The sequence below is a fragment of the Rana temporaria genome, chromosome 1 (genome assembly GCF_905171775.1).
Source record: "Rana temporaria chromosome 1, aRanTem1.1, whole genome shotgun sequence".
NCBI lineage: Eukaryota > Metazoa > Chordata > Amphibia > Anura > Ranidae > Rana > Rana temporaria.
Genome location: NC_053489.1, coordinates 10,426,305 through 10,445,015, shown reverse-complemented (window position 1 = coordinate 10,445,015; position 18,711 = coordinate 10,426,305). Strand labels below are relative to the sequence as shown.

The 18,711-nt window shown below is 47.1% G+C and overlaps 1 protein-coding gene across 2 annotated transcripts in view; it reads left to right on the top strand.

Annotated features, from left to right (window-relative positions):
• LOC120924637 (disintegrin and metalloproteinase domain-containing protein 33-like) overlaps positions 1 to 18,711 on the top strand; it is a 184,093-nt gene that overhangs the window by 78,295 nt on the left and 87,087 nt on the right. For both annotated transcript variants that reach the window (XM_040335650.1, XM_040335642.1), the window contains exon 3: positions 10,988 to 11,061. In XM_040335650.1, coding sequence (XP_040191584.1) covers positions 10,988 to 11,061 — 74 coding nt within the window. The remainder of the gene's footprint in view (positions 1 to 10,987; positions 11,062 to 18,711) is intronic.

Sequence of the window (18,711 nt, the reverse complement as noted above, 5' to 3'; positions counted from 1 at the left end):
AGAGTCCTCAGTCCCCTCCTTTCACATCAGAGTATTCAGTGCCCTACTCCCACCATCACATTAGAGTCCTCAGTTCCCTCCTTTCACATCAGAGTATTCAGTCTCCTCCCCCCACCATCACATTAGAGTCCTCAGTCCCCTCCTTTCACATCAGAGTATTCAGTCTCCTCCCCTCACCATCACATTAGAGTCCTCAGTCCCCTCCTTTCACATCAGAGTATTCAGTCTCCCCCCCCCCCCACCATCACATTAGAGTCCTCAGTCCCCTCCTTTCACATCAGAGTATTCAGTCTCCTCCCCTCACCCTCACATTAGAGTCCTCAGTCCCCTCCTTTCACATCAGAGTATTCAGTCTCCTCCCCTCACCATCACATTAGAGTCCTCAGTCCCCTCCTTTCACATCAGAGTATTCTGTCTCCCCCCCCCCCACCATCACATTAGAGTCCTCAGTCCCCTCCTTTCACATCAGAGTATTCAGTCTCCTCCCCTCACCCTCACATTAGAGTCCTCAGTCCCCTCCTTTCACATCAGAGTATTCAGTCTCCTCCCCTCACCATCACATTAGAGTCCTCAGTCCCCTCCTTTCACATCAGAGTATTCAGTCTCCTCCCCCCACCATCACATTAGAGTCCTCGGTCCCCTCCTTTCACATCAGAGTATTCAGTCTCCTCCCCTCACCATCACATTAGAGTCCTCAGTCCCCTCCTTTCACATCAGAGTATTCAGTCTCCTCCCCCCACCATCACATTAGAGTCCTCGGTCCCCTCCTTTCACATCAGAGTATTCAGTCTCCTCCCCTCACCATCACATTAGAGTCCTCAGTCCCCTCCTTTCACATCAGAGTATTCAGTCCCCTACTCTCACCATCACATTAGAGTTTTCAGCCCCCTCCTTTCACATCAGAGTATTCAGTCTCCTCCCCTCAATTCTGAAGATTATATCAGTGGAGCCCCCTTCTAACATGGTGCCCAAGGCAGGTGCCTCTTCTGCTTCTTCTGCTTCCTTTTGGCCCCCTAACCATGTTGGTTTTCTAATGCCAAAATGGAATGTTTACTATTCATTAGATTGGCTGAGGCTTACAAGCACCCAACTGGACACCATGTAATTCTCAGGTACAATGACTGGTTCTCTTTAAGGTGAATCTAGCTATCTGAGTTTATAATAGGGGCTGACGTCCCATATTTTTACCAGCTAAGTATAACATGGAGGAAATCACAGGCTGCTGGACTCGTAAACGGCGATTATTAAACCTTCGCTGGAGCGGCAGGAAGTCAGGGTGATAATTAGGACGCCGCAGAAACGAGTCTGTTTTTAGCTGGTCAAACACACAGGATAATTCCTGCCTTCCGTCTGGTGTATCATTAAGACCTCCGGGCTGGAAATTACTACTTTCCTGCTTTGTGGTCTCCAGGCCAAGCAGCGGGAATCAGGGGCCCAGATTCAAGAAGCAATTGCGTCTGCGTAACCATAGTTACGCAGCGCAATTGCTTACTTGCGCCGGCGTAACGACTTCTCCTGATTCAGAGAGCTTGTTACGCCGACTGCAGCCTAAGATATGCGTGGCATAAGGCTCTTATGCCTGCATATCTTAGGCTGCATTCTTACGCAGGCCGCTAGGTGGCGTTCCCGTTGTGGTCAGCGTATAGTATGCAAATTGCATACTAACACCGATTCACAACGTTACGCGAGCCCTGCGTACGCAGTTTACGTCGTTTGCGTACGTCGGGTTTCGCGTAAGGCTGCACATGCTAAAAGCAGGGGCAGCCAATGCTAAGGATACCCGTCGTTCCCGCGTCGCGAAATTTGAAATTTACGTAGTTTGCGTAAGTGAATCGTGAATGGCGCTGGACGCCATTCACGTTCACTTTGAAGCAAATGACGTCCTTGCGACGTCATTTACCGCAATGCACGTCGGGAAGGTTTCCCGACGGAGCATGCGCTCTACGCTCGGTGCGGGAACGCGCCTGATTTAAATGATTCCCGCCCCCTACGGGATCATTTACATTAGGCGCCCTTACGCAGGGCATTTTTGAGGAGCGCCCATGCAAATTACGTGGCTACTGCTTCATGAATGAAGCGTAGCGCAAATAATTTGCGTAGGCGCAGGGTAAAAAGGGTACACTGCGCCTCCGTAAGGAGCGCGCAGCTGTACCTGAATCTACCCCAGGATCTCTAAATAATGCTGATCAGAAGATAGAGGATTCTGAGTGGAAGATTAAGGTAGAACTCCACCAAATATTTTTTTTTTAGCTTTGGGTGCATTGAGTGAAAGGTCCGATCCCCACCAGAGTCATGTCTATATCATCCCAACCTTGACTACCATGGACTTCCTGTAGGACTTCCTGTACCATGGATCTTCTTCTCTCCATAGGGCCTCCAGAGGGCGGGTGCCACCGCTTTATGGCTTGTGTACCCAGGCAGTACATTTCCCACCCCTTTCTCAACTCTCTGTAATTTGGTGACATCTGCTGGTTATCCTGTGAAAAAAAGGACTGCTGAGTAGGGATGAGCCGAACCCCCAAGAACCCCCCCCCCCTCGTTCGGTTCGCACCAGAACCTTCGAACGGACCGACCGTTCGCGCGAACATTTAGAACCCCATTGACGTCTATGGGACTCGAACGTTCGAATTCAAAAGTGCTCATTTTAAAGCCCAATATGCAAGTTATTGTCGTAAAACGTATTTGAGAACCCGGGTCTTGCCCCAGGGAACACGTATCAATGGAAATGTTTTTTTCAAAACTGTGTTTTTTTCTGGAGCAGTGATTTTAATGATGCTTAAATAAAAAAAACAAAAAAAATGAAAAATTCCTTTAAATATTGTACCTGCTGGGTGTCTATAGTATGCCTGTGAGGTGGCACGTGTTTAGAACTGTCCCTGCACAAAATGAGATTACTATAAGAAAAAAGTAATTTAATACTGCTTGCGGCTTTAATGTAATGTCTGGTCCCTGCAATATGGATGAAAATCATTGAGAAAAATAGCACAGACACAGACAGTACACACACCACGTAGCTTTAGGTGCAAACTGCAGAGCACACGGGCAGTACACCACGTAAGAATACTGCAGCTAGCACAATCACCTGCCAGTAAATTAGGAAGAACTGATCTAGCTAAACTATACAGTGTATAAATATATGTACAACACCTGGAATGTATATATATCCTCTACACACTGTAACATTAACTGACCCCAGGATTTGATGCTGACCCCGGGATTTGATGCTGACCCCAGGATTTGATGCTGACCCCGGGATTTGATGCTGACCCCAGGATTTGATGCTGACCCCGGGATTTGATGCTGACCCCGGGATTTGATGCTGACTCCAGGATTTGATGCTGACCCCAGGATTTGATGCTGACTTCAGGATTTGATGTTGACTCCAGGATTTGATGCCGACCCCAAAATTTGTTGCTGACTCCGGGATTTGATGCTGACTCCAGGATTTGATGCTGACCCCAGGATTTGATGCCGACTCCAGGATTTGATGCTGACCCCAGGATTTGATGCCGACTCCAGGATTTGATGCTGACTCCAGGATTTGTTGCTGACCCCGGGATTTGATGCCGACTCCGGGATTTGATGCTGACTCCGGGATTTGATGCTGACTCCGGGATTTGATGCTGACTCCAGGATTTGATGCTGACTCCGGGATTTGATGCTGACTCCAGAATTTGTTGCTGACTCCGGGATTTGATGCTGACTCCAGGATTTGATGCTGATCCCAGGATTTGATGCTGACTCCAGGATTTGATGCTGACCCCAGGATTTGATGCCGACTCCAGGATTTGATGCTGACCCCGGGATTTGATGCCGACTCCAGAATTTTTTGCTGACTCCGAGATTTGATGCTGACTCCAGGATTTGATGCTGACCCCAGGATTTGATGCCGACTCCAGGATTTGATTCCGACTGGCAGGGCTGGACTGGGACAAAAATTTGGCCCTGGACTTCATCCAGACTGGCCCACTTTGACAGGTCTCTCCCATGGTGGCCGGACAACTCCCGCACCCCCCGGCCACCCAAGCCCCGTCTCCCCCTTCACTAGCCACTAGCCTTTCTACTTTATTAGAGTAGAACGACTGGTAATGGTACTCTTATAGGCAGTACCAGTGGGAAAGCTAGACATTATTTCACCCGGGGCAAAGAATCAGTTCCGTGCCCCCCCTTATGGGACCAGATTAGGCAGAAGTGAGAAACTCCCAGTCCATAGCTGTTGAGTCAGCTGTCTGTCCCCTCCCCCATGCTCCTCTGGTCCTCCCCCTGCTTCTTTGTTCCCCCCAGGTGAGAGCTGTGGGCAGGGAGAGGAGGTGAGCGCTGCGGGAAGGGAGAGACAGAGGAGCGGAGGGGGGCAGCGGTCCACTGTCACTGAAGCCGGCCCACTGAGCCATCGGCCCACCGGGAAACTCCCTGTAGTCCCAATGGCCAGTCCATCCCTGCCGACTGGCCAGCCTGCCATGTTGTTGTGGCCTAAATGTTTTTTTAATAAGCAAGCAGTGTAAAATCTAGCCCAGTATTTGGTACACCACTTCTCAGTTTCTATCGTGACTCATAGCGAAAATGTGTTTACAGGAAGACACTTTATTTTGCACACTTGCGGTTTTCAAAAAGAAAAATAGAACACCGCCGATTCTTCAAAAAGATTTCGGGGAAGTATATTCAGGCAGTTTATGATGTGGTGGATTTAAAATGTATCTAAACTCAATCACAAAACTGAAATATATTGTAACTCCCTCATTCTAAAGCCTCATACACACGATTGGACTTCCATCCGACTTTTCCGTGGATTCACCAAACTACGTGTTTTTTAAGCTCTTTACCGCCACCCTTTGGGCAACTTCTGCTATTGTTGTCTGATGTTTAGCATTGGTTCTGAGCATCTTTCTTTCTCCCTCTCTCCCTCTCTCCCTCCCTCCATCTTTCTTTCTCTCTCCCTCCCTCTTTCTTTCTCTCTCCATCCCTCTTTCTTTCTTTCTCTCTCCCTCCATCTTTCTTTCTTTCTTTCTTTCTTTCTTTCTTTCTTTCTTTCTTTCTTTCTTTCTTTCTTTCTTTCTTTCTCTCTCCCTCCCTCTTTCTTTCTCTCTCCCTCCATCTTTCTTTCTCTCTCCATCCCTCTTTCTTTCTCTCTCCATCCCTCTTTCTTTCTCCCTCCATCTTTCTTTCTCTCTCCCTCCATCTTTCTTTCTCTCTCCATCCCTCTTTATTTCTCTCTCCCTCCATCTTTCTTTCTTTCTTTCTTTCTTTCTTTCTTTCTTTCTTTCTTTCTTTCTTTCTTTCTTTCGCTCTCCCTCTATCCCTCTTTCTTTCTCTCTCCCTCCCTCTTTCTTTCTCTCTCCCTCCCTCTTTCTTTCTTTCTTCCTTTCTTTCTTTCTTTCTTTCTGTCTCTCTCCCTCTTTCTTTCTTTCTTTCTGTCTCTCTCCCTCCCTCTTTCTTTCTCTCTCCCTCCCTCTTTCTTTCTCTCTCCCTCCCTCTTTCTTTCTCTCTCCCTCCATCTTTCTTTCTCTCTCCCTCCATCTTTCTTTCTTTCTTTCTCTCTCCCTCCATCTTTCTTTCTCTCTCCATCCCTCTTTCTTTCTCTCTCCATCCCTCTTTCTTTCTCTCTCCCTCCATCTTTCTTTCTCTCTCTCTCTCTCCCTCCATCTTTCTTTCTTTCTCCCTCCATCCCTCTTTCTTTCTCTCTCCCTCCATCCCTCTTTCTTTCTCTCTCCATCCCTCTTTCTTTCTCTCTCCCTCCATCCCTCTTTCTTTCTCTCTCCATCCCTCTTTCTTTCTCTCTCCCTCCATCTTTCTTTCTCCCTCCATCTTTCTTTCTCTCTCTCTCTCTCTCTCCCTCCATCTTTCTTTCTTTCTCCCTCCATCCCTCTTTCTTTCTCTCTCCCTCCATCCCTCTTTCTTTCTTTCTCTCTCCCTCCCTCTTTCATTCTTTCATTTTTTTCCTTTCTCTCTTCACAGTCTGTTCTATGTAAGTCATCTCAGACTCTATTTAACCACACCCCTTTACGCCACGCCCATTTAGCATACATAAAACCATGCCCATTTTTCACCGTGGCGCGCTTCGTGCCCTGCATTTTTCACTCCTGCTAGACCACGCCTACAAAGGAATGCCCCACCCCAATTTAAAATTTTAAATAATACCCCGCCTACAGATAAAAAAGTGTCCTTACATTTTTTTTAGATTGTCGTCATCTATGCTATATGTATTGCTACTGTGAGTTGCTGTTTTTATTGAATGGCGTCCCATAGTGCCATAGTGCATAATAGTGTGTTGCCTTACAAGTTTTGTAACACTTTTTGGGACATTCTGGTCTATCGGCAGCCCATTTTTTCCAACGGCATGGTAAGGCGCGACGTAACGCACAATAATACATGTGTTTTGGCGCATAACAAATGTAAATGGACCCTTAAGGCCTGATGGCTTGAAGACGTCAGCTTCATTATAGCGATATGAGCGTGACCCTGCCCCCAGGGAACCCCCTGTGGCCCCCAGACCCCTCACAGAAACCGGCACGTTTCCCGTGGCGTATCTCAGACCATCCCGGGTTCTTGTCTGTGTGGAAGTCTCGTATTACAGGTGGTGGTGGGGGGGGACCTGGATATGAGCGTGACCCTGCCCCCAGGGAACCCCCTGTGGCCCCCAGACCCCTCACAGAAACCGGCACGTTTCCCGTGGCGTATCTCAGACCATCCCGGGTTCTTGTCTGTGTGGAAGTCTCGTATTACAGGTGGTGGTGGGGGGGGGGACCTGGATATGAGCGTGACCCTGCCCCCAGGGAACCCCCTGTGGCCCCCAGACCCCTCACAGAAACTGGCACGTTTCCCGTGGCGTATCTCAGACCATCCCGGGTTCTTGTCTGTGTGGAAGTCTCGTATTACAGGTGGTGGTGGGGGGGGACCTGGATATGAGCGTGACCCTGCCCCCAGGGAACCCCCTGTGGCCCCCAGACCCCTCACAGAAACCGGCACGTTTCCCGTGGCGTATCTCAGACCATCCCGGGTTCTTGTCTGTGTGGAAGTCTCGTATTACAGGTGGTGGGGGGGGGGGGGACCTGGATATGAGCATGACACTGCCCCCAGGGAACCCCCTGTGGCCCCCAGACCCCTCACAGAAACCGGCACGTTTCCCGTGGCGTATCTCAGACCATCCCGGGTTCTTGTCTGTGTGGAAGTCTCGTATTACAGGTGGTGGGGGGGGGGGGCCTGGATATTGTCACACAGCCCAGCCAGACTGGATAATCTCTGCCATCTGGTGCCCAGAATAGTACAGAAAACAAGACGCTCTCTGAATAGCGAGAGAGAGAGAGAGCGAGACGTGTTTATTTTTACCGCGGGATTGTGGGAAGACGCTGTTATTCCTGCATTTCATTCACACTTCAATGTATAAATAGTCACAGATCTCTAAAAATACGAACAAGGGGTGGCAGATGGCCTCAGGGGGGAACTGTGGCGTAACATTTTGGAAAATCGGTGGCCGGGCCCTTGTATGGCCGCAGTCTGGCCAGTGGCCGCACCCCTTAGTCATTGTATGGACGAGGTCTGGTCAGTGGCCGCACCCCTTAGTCATTGTATGGACGAGGTCTGGTCAGTGGCCGCACCCCTCGGTCATTGTACAGATGAGGTCTGGTCAGTGGTGGCACCCCTCAGTCATTGTACAGATGAGGGCTGCTCATTGGTCGCACCCCTTAGTCATTGTATGGACGAGGTCTGGTCAGTGGTGGCACCCCTCAGTCATTGTACGGACGAGGTCTGGTCAGTGGCCGCACCCCTTAGTCATTGTATGGACGAGGTCTGGTCAGTGGCCGCACCCCTCAGTCATTGTACAGACGAGGTCTGGTCAGTGGCCGCACCCCTTAGTCATGGTACGGACGAGGTCTGGTCAGTGGCCGCACCCCTTAGTCATTGTACGGATGAGGTCTGGTCAGTGGCCGCACCCCTTAGTCATTGAACAGACGAGGTCTGGTCAGTGGCCGCACCCCTTAGTCATTGTACGGACGAGGTCTGGTCAGTGGCCGCACCCCTTAGTCATTGTACGGACAAGGTCTGGTCAGTGGCCGCACCCCTTAGTCATTGTACAGACGAGGTCTGGTCAGTGGCCGCACCCCTAAGTCAATGAACAGACGAGGTCTGGTCAGTGGCCGCACCCCTTAGTCATTGTACGGACAAGGTCTGGTCAGTGGTGGCACCCCTCAGTCATTGTACAGACAAAATCTGGTCAGTGGCCTCCCCCCTCAGTCATTGTACAAAAGAGGTCTGGTCAGTGGTCACACCCCTTAGTCATTGTACAGACGTGGTCTGGTCAGTGGTCACACCCCTTAGTCATTGTACAGATGAGGTCTGGTGAGTGGTCACACCCCTTAGTCATTGTACAGACGTGGTCTGCTCAGTGGTCACACCCCTCAGTCATTGTACAAATGAGGTCTGGTGAGTGGTCACACCCCTTAGTCATTGTACAGACGTGGTCTGGTCAGTGGCCTCACCCCTCAGTAATTGTACAGATGATGTCTGGCCAGTGGCCTCCCCCCTCAGTCATTGTACAGAAGAGGTCTGGTCAGTGGTCCACTGGTCGCACCCCTCACTCATTGTACAGATTTTTTGATGCATTTTAGTGTAAATATGAGATGTGAGGTATTTTTGACCCCCAGATCTCATATTTAAGAGGACCTGTCGAGCGCCCCATCCCGACGAGCTCGCGTGCAGAAGCGAACGCATACGTAAGTCGCGCCCACATATAAAAACGACGTTCAAACCACACATGTGAGGTGTCGCCGCGATCGGTAGAGCGAGAGCAATAATTCTAGCCCTGGACCTTGTCTGTCACTCAAAACATGCAACCTGTAAAAAAAAATTAAACATCGCCTATGGAGATTTTTAAGGGTAAAAGTTTGTCGCTATTCCACAAGCGGGCGCAACTCTTTGAAGCGTGACATGTTGGGTGTCAATTTACTCGGCGTAACAACATCTTTCACAATAAAAAAAAAATTAAGATAACTTTTATTTTATTTTTTTTCCAAAATAGGACCGCTGCGCAAATACGATGTGACATAAAGTATTGCAACGACCGCCATTTTATTCTCTAGGCAGGGTTTGACAAATTTGCTTGGAATCTAGGAGCCAGCTAAAAAAGTTAGGAGCCAGAAAACGCGCCCCGTCCTGCCGAGCTCGAACGCAGAAACGAACACATACGTGAGCAGCGCCCGCATATGTAAACGGTGTTCAAACCACACATGTGAGGTATCGCCGCGATCGTTAGAGCGAGAGCAATAATTCTAGCCCTAGACCTCCTCTGTAACTCAAAACATGCAACCTGTAGATTTTTTTAAACGTCGCCTATGGAGATTTTAAAGGGTAAAAGTTTGTCGGCATTCCACGAGCGGACGCAATTTTGAAGCGTGACATGTTAGGTATGAATTTACTCGGCGTAACATTATCTTTCACAATATAAAAAAAATGGGATAACTTTACTGTTGTCTTATTTTTTTATTTAAAAAAGTGTACTTTTTCCCCAAAAATACGTGCGCTTGTAAGACCGCTGCGCAAATACGGCGTGACAGAAAGTATTGCAATGATCGCCATTTTATTCTCTAGGGTGTTAGAATAAAAAATATATATAATGTTTGGGGGTTCTAATTAGAGGGAAGGAGATGGCAGTACAAAATTACACATTAGGAGGCAGATCCACAAAAGATTTTTAAATTTCCCGCGTCGTATCTTTGTTTTGTATCTACAAAACAAGATACGACAGCATCTGGGCTCGATCCGACAGGCGTACGTCTTAGTACGCCGTCGGATCGTAGATGCATTTTTTCCGCCGGCCGCTAGGTGTCGTTTCCGTCGAATTCCGCGTCGAGTATGCAAATTAGCTAGTTACGGCGATCCACGAACGTACGTCCGGCCGGCGCATTTTTTTACGTCGTTTGCGTTCGGCTTTTTCCGGGGTATAGTTACCCCTGCTATTATGAGGCTTACTCAATGTTAAGTATGGCCGTCGTTCCCGCGTCAAATTTTGAATTTTTTACGTCGTTTGCGTAAGTCGTTCGTGAATAGGGATTTGCGTACAATGACGTCACCGTCGGAAGCATTGGCTTGTTCCCGTTTATTTTCGAGCATGCGCACTGGGATACCCCCATGGACGGCGCATGCGTCCCCATCACATACATTTGAATTCCGCGCCCTTACGCCGCCAAAGATACACTACGCCGCCGTAACTTACGGCGCAAATTCTTTGAGGATTCAAAAAAAAAAAAAGTTACGGCGGCATAGTGTATCTTAGATACGCTACGCCCGGCGGATTTATGCGCCGATCTACGTGGATCTGCCCCTAGATCTGCTGTTTTACTTGTATTGCCAACGGCCACCACCAGATGGCGCCAGGTCACAGAAGGAAGCTTCACAAGGCCGCAAAGCCGTGGCCTCAATTACTTGCAGGCGCCAGGTCACAATTTCTTGTCGCGACCTGGCACCCGGATTTTGTCAAGCCCTGCTCTAGGGAGTTAGAAAAAAATGTATAATGTTTGGAGGTTTTAAGTAATTTTTTCGCAAAAAAAAAAAAAAATGTTTTTAACGTGTAAACAACAAATCTCAGAAAGAGGCTCGGGGCTTAAGTGGTTAAAATATAAAAAATAAAACGGATCCCAAATAATATATATATATATATATATATATATATATATATATATATATATATATTATTTGGGATCCGTTTTATTTTTTATATATATTTATAATATTTATAATTTATATATATAACATATATATATATATATATATGTTATATATATATAAAATATAAATATAAAAATTAAAACGGATCTATATAATATATATATTATTTGGGATCCGTTTCAATTTTTATATTTATATTTATAATTTATATATATATATATATATATATATATATATATATATATATATATATATAATTTTTTATATCTATTGTTTAATGACTTTCAGCCTTGTTGTGGATTTGATTGGAATTCTCTTCTCTCGGCAGCTGAGTCCGGAGCGGGGAGAGATCCTGGTCTCATCGGAAGGAAGGAGACTCATCCTGGAAGTGGAACGCAACCGGTAAGTTGTCTTCATCGCTGACTCCGGACAGAACTTTGGGCCAGATTCAGGTACATCTGCGGCGGCGTAACGTATCACATTTACGTTACGCCGCCGCAAGTTTTACGGGCAAGTGCTTGATTCACAAAGCACTTGCCTGTAAAGTTGTGGCGGCGTAGCGTAAATCCCTCCGGCGCAAACCCGCCTAATTCAAATGATCCGGGTAGGGGGCGTGGATCATTTTTGAAGAGCGCCCACGCAAATTACGTGGCTACTGCTTCATGAATGAAGCGTAGCGCAAATAATTTGCGTAGGCGCAGGGTAAAAAGGGTACACTGCGCCTCCGTAAGGAGCGCGCAGCTGTACCTGAATCTACCCCTCTGTGTCCTGAGCCGACTGTAATGGATCCGTCTCCCTCCCGGCTGTTTCTTGGAGCGAGGCCTAGACAGGACGTGGGGGGAGGGGATCGCGCTGTCCGCGCACTGCGAGATCGGAATGATTATTGGAGAGACACAAGAACAATAAATATTTGACTTTTATTGAATTTCACCGACACGGGGGAAAATCTGCCCGCCGGAGCGACCCTGAAGGTGTCAGACAGAGGGAGAGGTTGTTTCTTTTTTGTTCCATAGAATTGCATGGAAACGCTTGATTTACGCCTTTTTGATCGTTTTATCAGCCATTTTTCTGCTCAAATGCAATCAATTGAATAAAAATAAATAATAATAAATAAATAATAAAATGCATAAAAATATTAATCATAAATAAATTATAATGATGATAAATAAAATAAGTTAAATAAACCAAACTCAACCCCTAATATTAACCCCTGACCCTAATCCTAACCCTAATATTAACCCCTGACCCTAATCCTAACCCTAATATTAACCCCTGACCCTAATCCTAACCCTAATATTAACCCCTGACCCTAATCCTAACCCTAATATTAACCCCTGACCCTAATCCTAACCCTAATATTAACCCCTGACCCTAATCCTAACCCTAATATTAACCCCTGACCTTAATCCTAACCCTAATATTAACCCCTGACCCTAATCCTAACCCTAATATTAACCCCTGACCCTAATCCTAACCCTAATATTAACCCCTGACCTTAATATTATCCCCTAACCCCAACCCCTAGCCCTAATATTAACCTCTAACCCTAATAACCCCTAAACACTGACCCTAATATTAACCCCTAACCCTAATCCTAACCCCCAATATTATCCTAACCCAACAAAATAAATAAAAAGTAATAAATAATAGAATACATAAACAATATTAATCATAAATAAATACATAATAATGATGATAATCATAATAATAATAATAATAATAATAATAATAATAATAAATATATATAAATAAATAAATAAAATAAATGAAATAACCCGAGTCCAAACACCTAACCTTAATATTTACCCCTAACCTAACAAAATAAATAAATAATAATAGGTAAATAAATAATAGTTAAAAAATAAATAAATGAAGCCTTAACCATAACCTTTAACCCTTAACCCCTTACAAATAAATCAATGATATATAACAGCGAATTAAATGGCTAAAAAACATAGCAACAAATGATGAAACAGATGATATTTTTCTCTGTTGACTAATAAAACACCAAAGCTCAAAAACGTTTTCGAAATGTTGTACAAAAACGCTACAAACACCAGAAAAAACGCTCAAAAGCACGCATACAAACACCAGAAAAAAACGCTCAAAAGCACGCATACAAACACCAAATAAAATGCTCAAAAGCACGCAAACAAACACCAGATAAAATGCTCAAAAGCACGTATACAAACACCAGATAAAATGCTCAAAAGCATGTATACAAACACAAGAAAAAATGCTCAAAAGCACGTATTAAAAACACCAGATAAAATGCTCAAAAGCACGCATACAAACACCAGAAAAAACACTCAAAAGCATGCATACAAACACCAGAAAAAAAGCTCAAAAGCACGCATACAAACACCAGAAAAAACACTCAAAAGCATGCATACAAACACCAGAAAAAAAGCTCAAAAGCACGCATACAAACACCAGAAAAAACGCTCAAAAGCATGCATACAAACACCAGAAAAAAGCTCAAAAGCACGCATACAAACACCATAAAAACACTCAAAAGCATGCATACAAACACCAGAAAAAAAGCTCAAAACCCAGCCATTATTGATTCCACTATCCCACCAAAACCTGCACCAATATCACAATGAAATGTGCTCACACTTAACACAACAAATGTGTGTCAAAAAAAGGAGAACTGAAAACTTGTGTCCCAGATATGACCGATGTGAGCAGATGTGGTTTCCGTTACATTGTAATTTGCAGTTCTGGAACCACACAAATAAATGGCAGAACTCTAACGTCTGGTATGAGTGAAGCCAGAGGTGTATCTACCGTCAGGCAAACAAGGCGTTTCCCTTGGGCGGCACTTTTTCAGGAGGCAGGGCCGCCCCCACCCCACCCCCCCAAGGTAGAAGGAGCATGGCCATGTCCAGTAGCTTGGGGTAGGTGGCATCATCGTCCTGTTCCCTGGGCAGTCGGTGGATCTGGCTGAGAATGTGTCCATCCACTTGGTTCGGTTGATATGATTTGCCCAACTTTGCACAAGTTTTGAGAGAGGAGTTGCCATCCGGAGCCATGGGGACCTCTGTGCCCTTTAATAAAAAAAAAAAAAGAAAGAAAAAACAAATATATATAAAAAAAATTACAAACACCAGAAAAAACGCTCAAAAGCATGCATACAAACACCAGAAAAAACACTCAAAAGCACGCATACAAACACCAGAAAAAACACTCAAAAGCATGCATACAAACACCAGAAAAAACACTCAAAAGCACGCATACAAACACCAGAAAAAACACTCAAAAGCATGCATACAAACACCAGAAAAAACACTCAAAAGCATGCATGCAAACACCAGAAAAACACTCAAAAGCATACATGCAAACACCAGAAAAAACGCTCAAAAGCACGCATACAAACACCAGAAAAAATGCTCAAAAGCACGCATACAAACACCAGAAAAAAAGCTCAAGCACGCATACAAACACCAGAAAAAATGCTCAAAAGCATGCATGCAAACACCAGAAAAAACGCTCAAAAGCATGCATACAAACACCAGAAAAAACACTCAAAAGCATGCATACAATCAGCAGAAAAAACGCTTAAAAGCACGCATACAAACACCCGAAAAAATGCTCAAAAGCACGCATACAAACACCAGAAAAAAAGCTCAAGCACGCATACAAACACCAGAAAAAATGCTCAAAAGCACGCATACAAACACCAGAAAAAAGCTCAAAAGCACGCATACAAACACCAGAAAAAAAGCTCAAGCACGCATACAAACACCAGAAAAAATGCTCAAAAGCACGCATACAAACACCAGAAAAAAGCTCAAAAGCACGCATACAAACACCCGAAAAAATGCTCAAAAGCACGCATACAAACACCAGAAAAAAAGCTCAAGCACGCATACAAACACCAGAAAAAATGCTCAAAAGCACGCATACAAACACCAGAAAAAAGCTCAAAAGCACGCATACAAACACCAGAAAAAATGCTCAAAAGCACGCATACAAACACCAGAAAAAACGAAAAAAGGGGGGTTGCCATCTGGGCCCCTTACAAAAAAAAGAAGGGGTGTTGCCATCCAGGTCCCATACAGGTGTACTGCCTGTACCCCCCTGATGGCGGCCCTTGTTTAGATTTCCTTTGTCAATAGGAGGCCAGGATGGTCGGGCACATTGATGTTGTCTTCAGCGAAACCAGCTAAACATGAATAATTTGGTGAACATCAAAACTGATGAGGCATCCAGCCCAATCACCTGTATAGGGTGACCACATTTCCAAACTGCCATTCAGGGACACACCCCCTCTCTCACCTTCCCCCAAAAAAAGATGAGGGGGGTGGGGGGGGGGGGGGAAATTTAGTCTCGGGGTTGATGGGGAATTTGGTGGCGGGTTATTTGTCAGGTGCATTTCCACTTGCCACCAGATGCAGTGCCGCTTGCCACCCATAGCCTGCCACCAGATGCAGTGCTGCTGTCACTCCCTCTGCATGAGCCCCGTGCGTAGAAGGAAAGGAGCGGCGTCACTATCTGGAGAGTGAAGATCACACCAGTCCCTGCTGCTTGCCGCTGGGCGCCGGGGAAGGAGGAGGTGCCGAGGTGGGTGGGGACAGCAGTGCTGCACTAGGCGCAGGCCTCGCTCCCGGTCTCACTGTCCTAAGAGTAAATTGTCACTGGTTGCAAGATGCCAGGCAACGCTGGTCCTAGCCACCAGTTCCGGACATGTAGTTATTAGTTAGCAGGGGGTGGCTGTGTCCTCTATTTCATTCGGGACATTGTATTGTCCCTGAATGAAGTTGCCCGGGACAGACATGTCAATTGCGGGACAGTCCCGGGCAATCCGGGACACCCTACACCTGTAGCCTCCTCCGTACCCAAGGTCTGCATGTCACATTCTGTTTCTTTCTGCTGGTGTAGTCAGAGAGTGCTTTGTTGTTCCCAGGACCATAAACCTCCATTAATAGTAAGATCTGGGCCTCCAGTCTGTGCAGACTTTGCAGAATCCTCTTCTCCGCAGAGTGTTGTGGGTCTGGAGGTGCCCATCGCAGGCCGGATCGTATTTCTGTCTGGGAGAAGAGACGCTTTGGCTTAAACAAAACCATCTGTGCGAAGCTTACGTGGGCCGCGCAATAATGAGACTTTTGTTGCAAGGTCCCCTGAGCCCCAGCGTTTGTCTCTGAAGGCCGCCTAAACCTGACTGGTCCGGTGACCAAGTCTCATCAGGACAATTTTTAAAATTGGTGGCCAAAGCCCTTCATTGTTTTAATTTATTCTACTATAATTTCCAGCAGTGGCGGCTGGTGCTCAAATTTTTTTGGGGGGGGGGGCGCAAACGGAAAAAAAAATTGCAACCTCACTGTGCCCATCAAATGCAGCCACTGTGCTATCAATTTTTACCACTGTGCCATGCCATCAAACGCAGCCACTGTGCCATGCCATCAAACGCAGCCACTGTGCCATCAATTGTCACCACTGTGCCATGCAACGCAGCCACTGTGCCATAAATTGTCACCAGTGTGCCATGCCATCAAACGCAGCCACTGTGCCATCAATTATCACCACTGTGCCATGCCATCAAATGCAGTCACTATGCCATCAATTTGCACCACTGTGCCATGCCATCAAACGCAGTCACTGTGCCATGCCATCAAACGCAGTCACTGTGCCATGCCATCAAACGCAGCCACTGTGCCATGCCATCAAACACAGCCACTGTGCCATCAATTGTCACCACTGTGCCATGCCATCAAACGCAGCCACTGTGCCCCTCAATTGTCGCCACTGTGCCAATTGTCGCCACTGTGCCCTTTAATTGTCGCCACTGTGCACATTGTTGCCACTGTGCATGTCACTGTGCCCTTTAATTGTTTCCACTGTGCCAATTGTCACCACTGTGCCCTTTGTCACCACTGTGCCCTTTGTCATCACTGTGCCCATTGATGCCACTGTGCCCATTGATGCCACTGTGCCCTTTGTCACCACTGTGCCCATTGATGCCACTGTGCCCTTTGTCACCTCTGTGCCCATTGTCGCCGCTGTGCCCTGTAAAATGCACTTACCTTACTCCTTCCACGTCCCTCGATGACGTCTTCTCCCGCCTTGGTGACGCTTCAGCCAATCAGGTTACCGATAACCAGAATTGGGGAACCTGATTGGCTGAGATGGCCGTCAGTCTTATCCAAGGGACGCACCGCACCCCCGTGCGTTTCGAGGATAAGACATCCGGGAGCCGAGGGCTGTACTCGGAAAGCCTATCAGAGCCAACGGCAGCCAACCAGCTGCCGTTATTCAGGTGGCCGGCGCTCAAGTTCCGGCCATCTCTGAATAGACCAGCGGCAGCTGGCAACAATAACATACATTCATGCAATGCATGAATGTATGTTATTAGACTCAGTGGCGGGCGAGAGCCAGAGGGGGCGGCGCTCCAGCGCCCTCTATGGACGAACCGCCACTGATTTCCAGGGGAGGTTTGATGCTGAGCAAGAAAATAAGGACCAGTGGCAAATCACGACCTTTCCTGTCCTTCAACAGCTCCCCAGTCGTTTGTTACATCCAATATTATATCTTAAAGTTTATTTTTTTTTATTTTTTGGGGATCAGAACAAGAAACTGAGAGGTGTCCTTTGTGCTGGGGGCTGCTGTCATGGGCCCCATGTACACTGAGTGTGAAGACCCGGTGCATGGGGCTCTGGTGTTTAGGTGGAGGGCACAGGTGCAATGTTCAGCCTGTCAAACTCAATGTTTCCGCCAGATGGGGCTTGACGGCACACCTACAATACTAACATTTGTTTCCCCAGGGAAAAGTGCCCTGAAATACAAGCAGTCTGCCTTCCGGACATTCGTCGTAAAACCTAAACACCATCTAGCCGCAGCCAGTGCCAGCCTCTTATAGAGTTTAGTGATGAGCCGAACAAAAGTACGGACCGGAGCCGCGGACTCTATTTTGAAGGATTATATGCAAGTTATTGGCCCTAAAAAGGGTATGGGGCCCGGCCCCACTTCACGATCGCCGGGCTTGCCCGGGAATGGCACGGGCATGCCCGCCACTTGCCTCGGTAGTGTGCTCGTGGGCCCCAGGAACTCGATGTTCGCCGGCGGCCCGTGATGGCAGAACGGAGAGATGTCTATGCAAACAAGGCATTTCCCCGGTTCTGCCTAGTGACAGGACAGAGATCTACTGCTCCCTGTGATCGGGAACTGTGATCGCTGTCATGTCAGTGGTAGCCCATCCCCCTAACAGTTAGAATCACTCTTTTTTTGGGGGGCGGCAAACAGTAACACCCAACCCCAGTCGGTCGGAGGTCGAGTGGGTTTGTTGCACTTACCCCATCTATGGTGGGCAGTGCTTCACCTGGGCTTCACCAGCGGCTTCTCTTCCCCTGCTCTCCACGGGCATCGGGGCGACTTCCGTTTCCTCCCTACTCCTTGGCAGCCAATTGAGACTCTTCTCTTTTCGGCCAATCGAAAAACGGTTCTTAGACTTGCTTCTGATTGGCTCGGATTGAGGATATATTAATTCGCTGTTGTAGCACCTGGGTGGGCTCTTGGCGCAATGCTCTGTGTCCTGAACCCACCCTATTTTTAAGCCGATTAGAGCCTCAGGTGCTTCAAAAAAACACCCCCCGCCACGGTAATTCACTCGCCTGGCGTCCTGAAAGGGGCCAGACGAATGAATAGGGGGTGGCGGTGTGTCCTGTCAGAATAGCTGCCGTGGATAGAGCATGGGGGTGGAGGCTGTGGGTAGAGGGGGCGGAGCTTCAGCGCCCCTAATGGATGGGCCACCACTGATGTGACAGCTGGAGAGCCACAGGTTGAGCACCCAGGCTATAGTTGATAGGGTCTTGTAGGTGAAATCCAAAGTTCTTCATCTACAAAAACTGAACTGGGTAGATTGAGATTCGGGGGGCGCCTTGAGAACCCCCCCAACATGGAACAAGTTCTGAACCACTTGAGAACATCATCTACCACAAATTGGGGTCAATTGGAAGCAAAGTCAATCTCATGAAGATTTTGAAAAATTAAAGAAACGACCAAAAAATTAAAAAATTCAACCCCAGAAAGGGCCAGCTGAACTGGGTAGAGTGA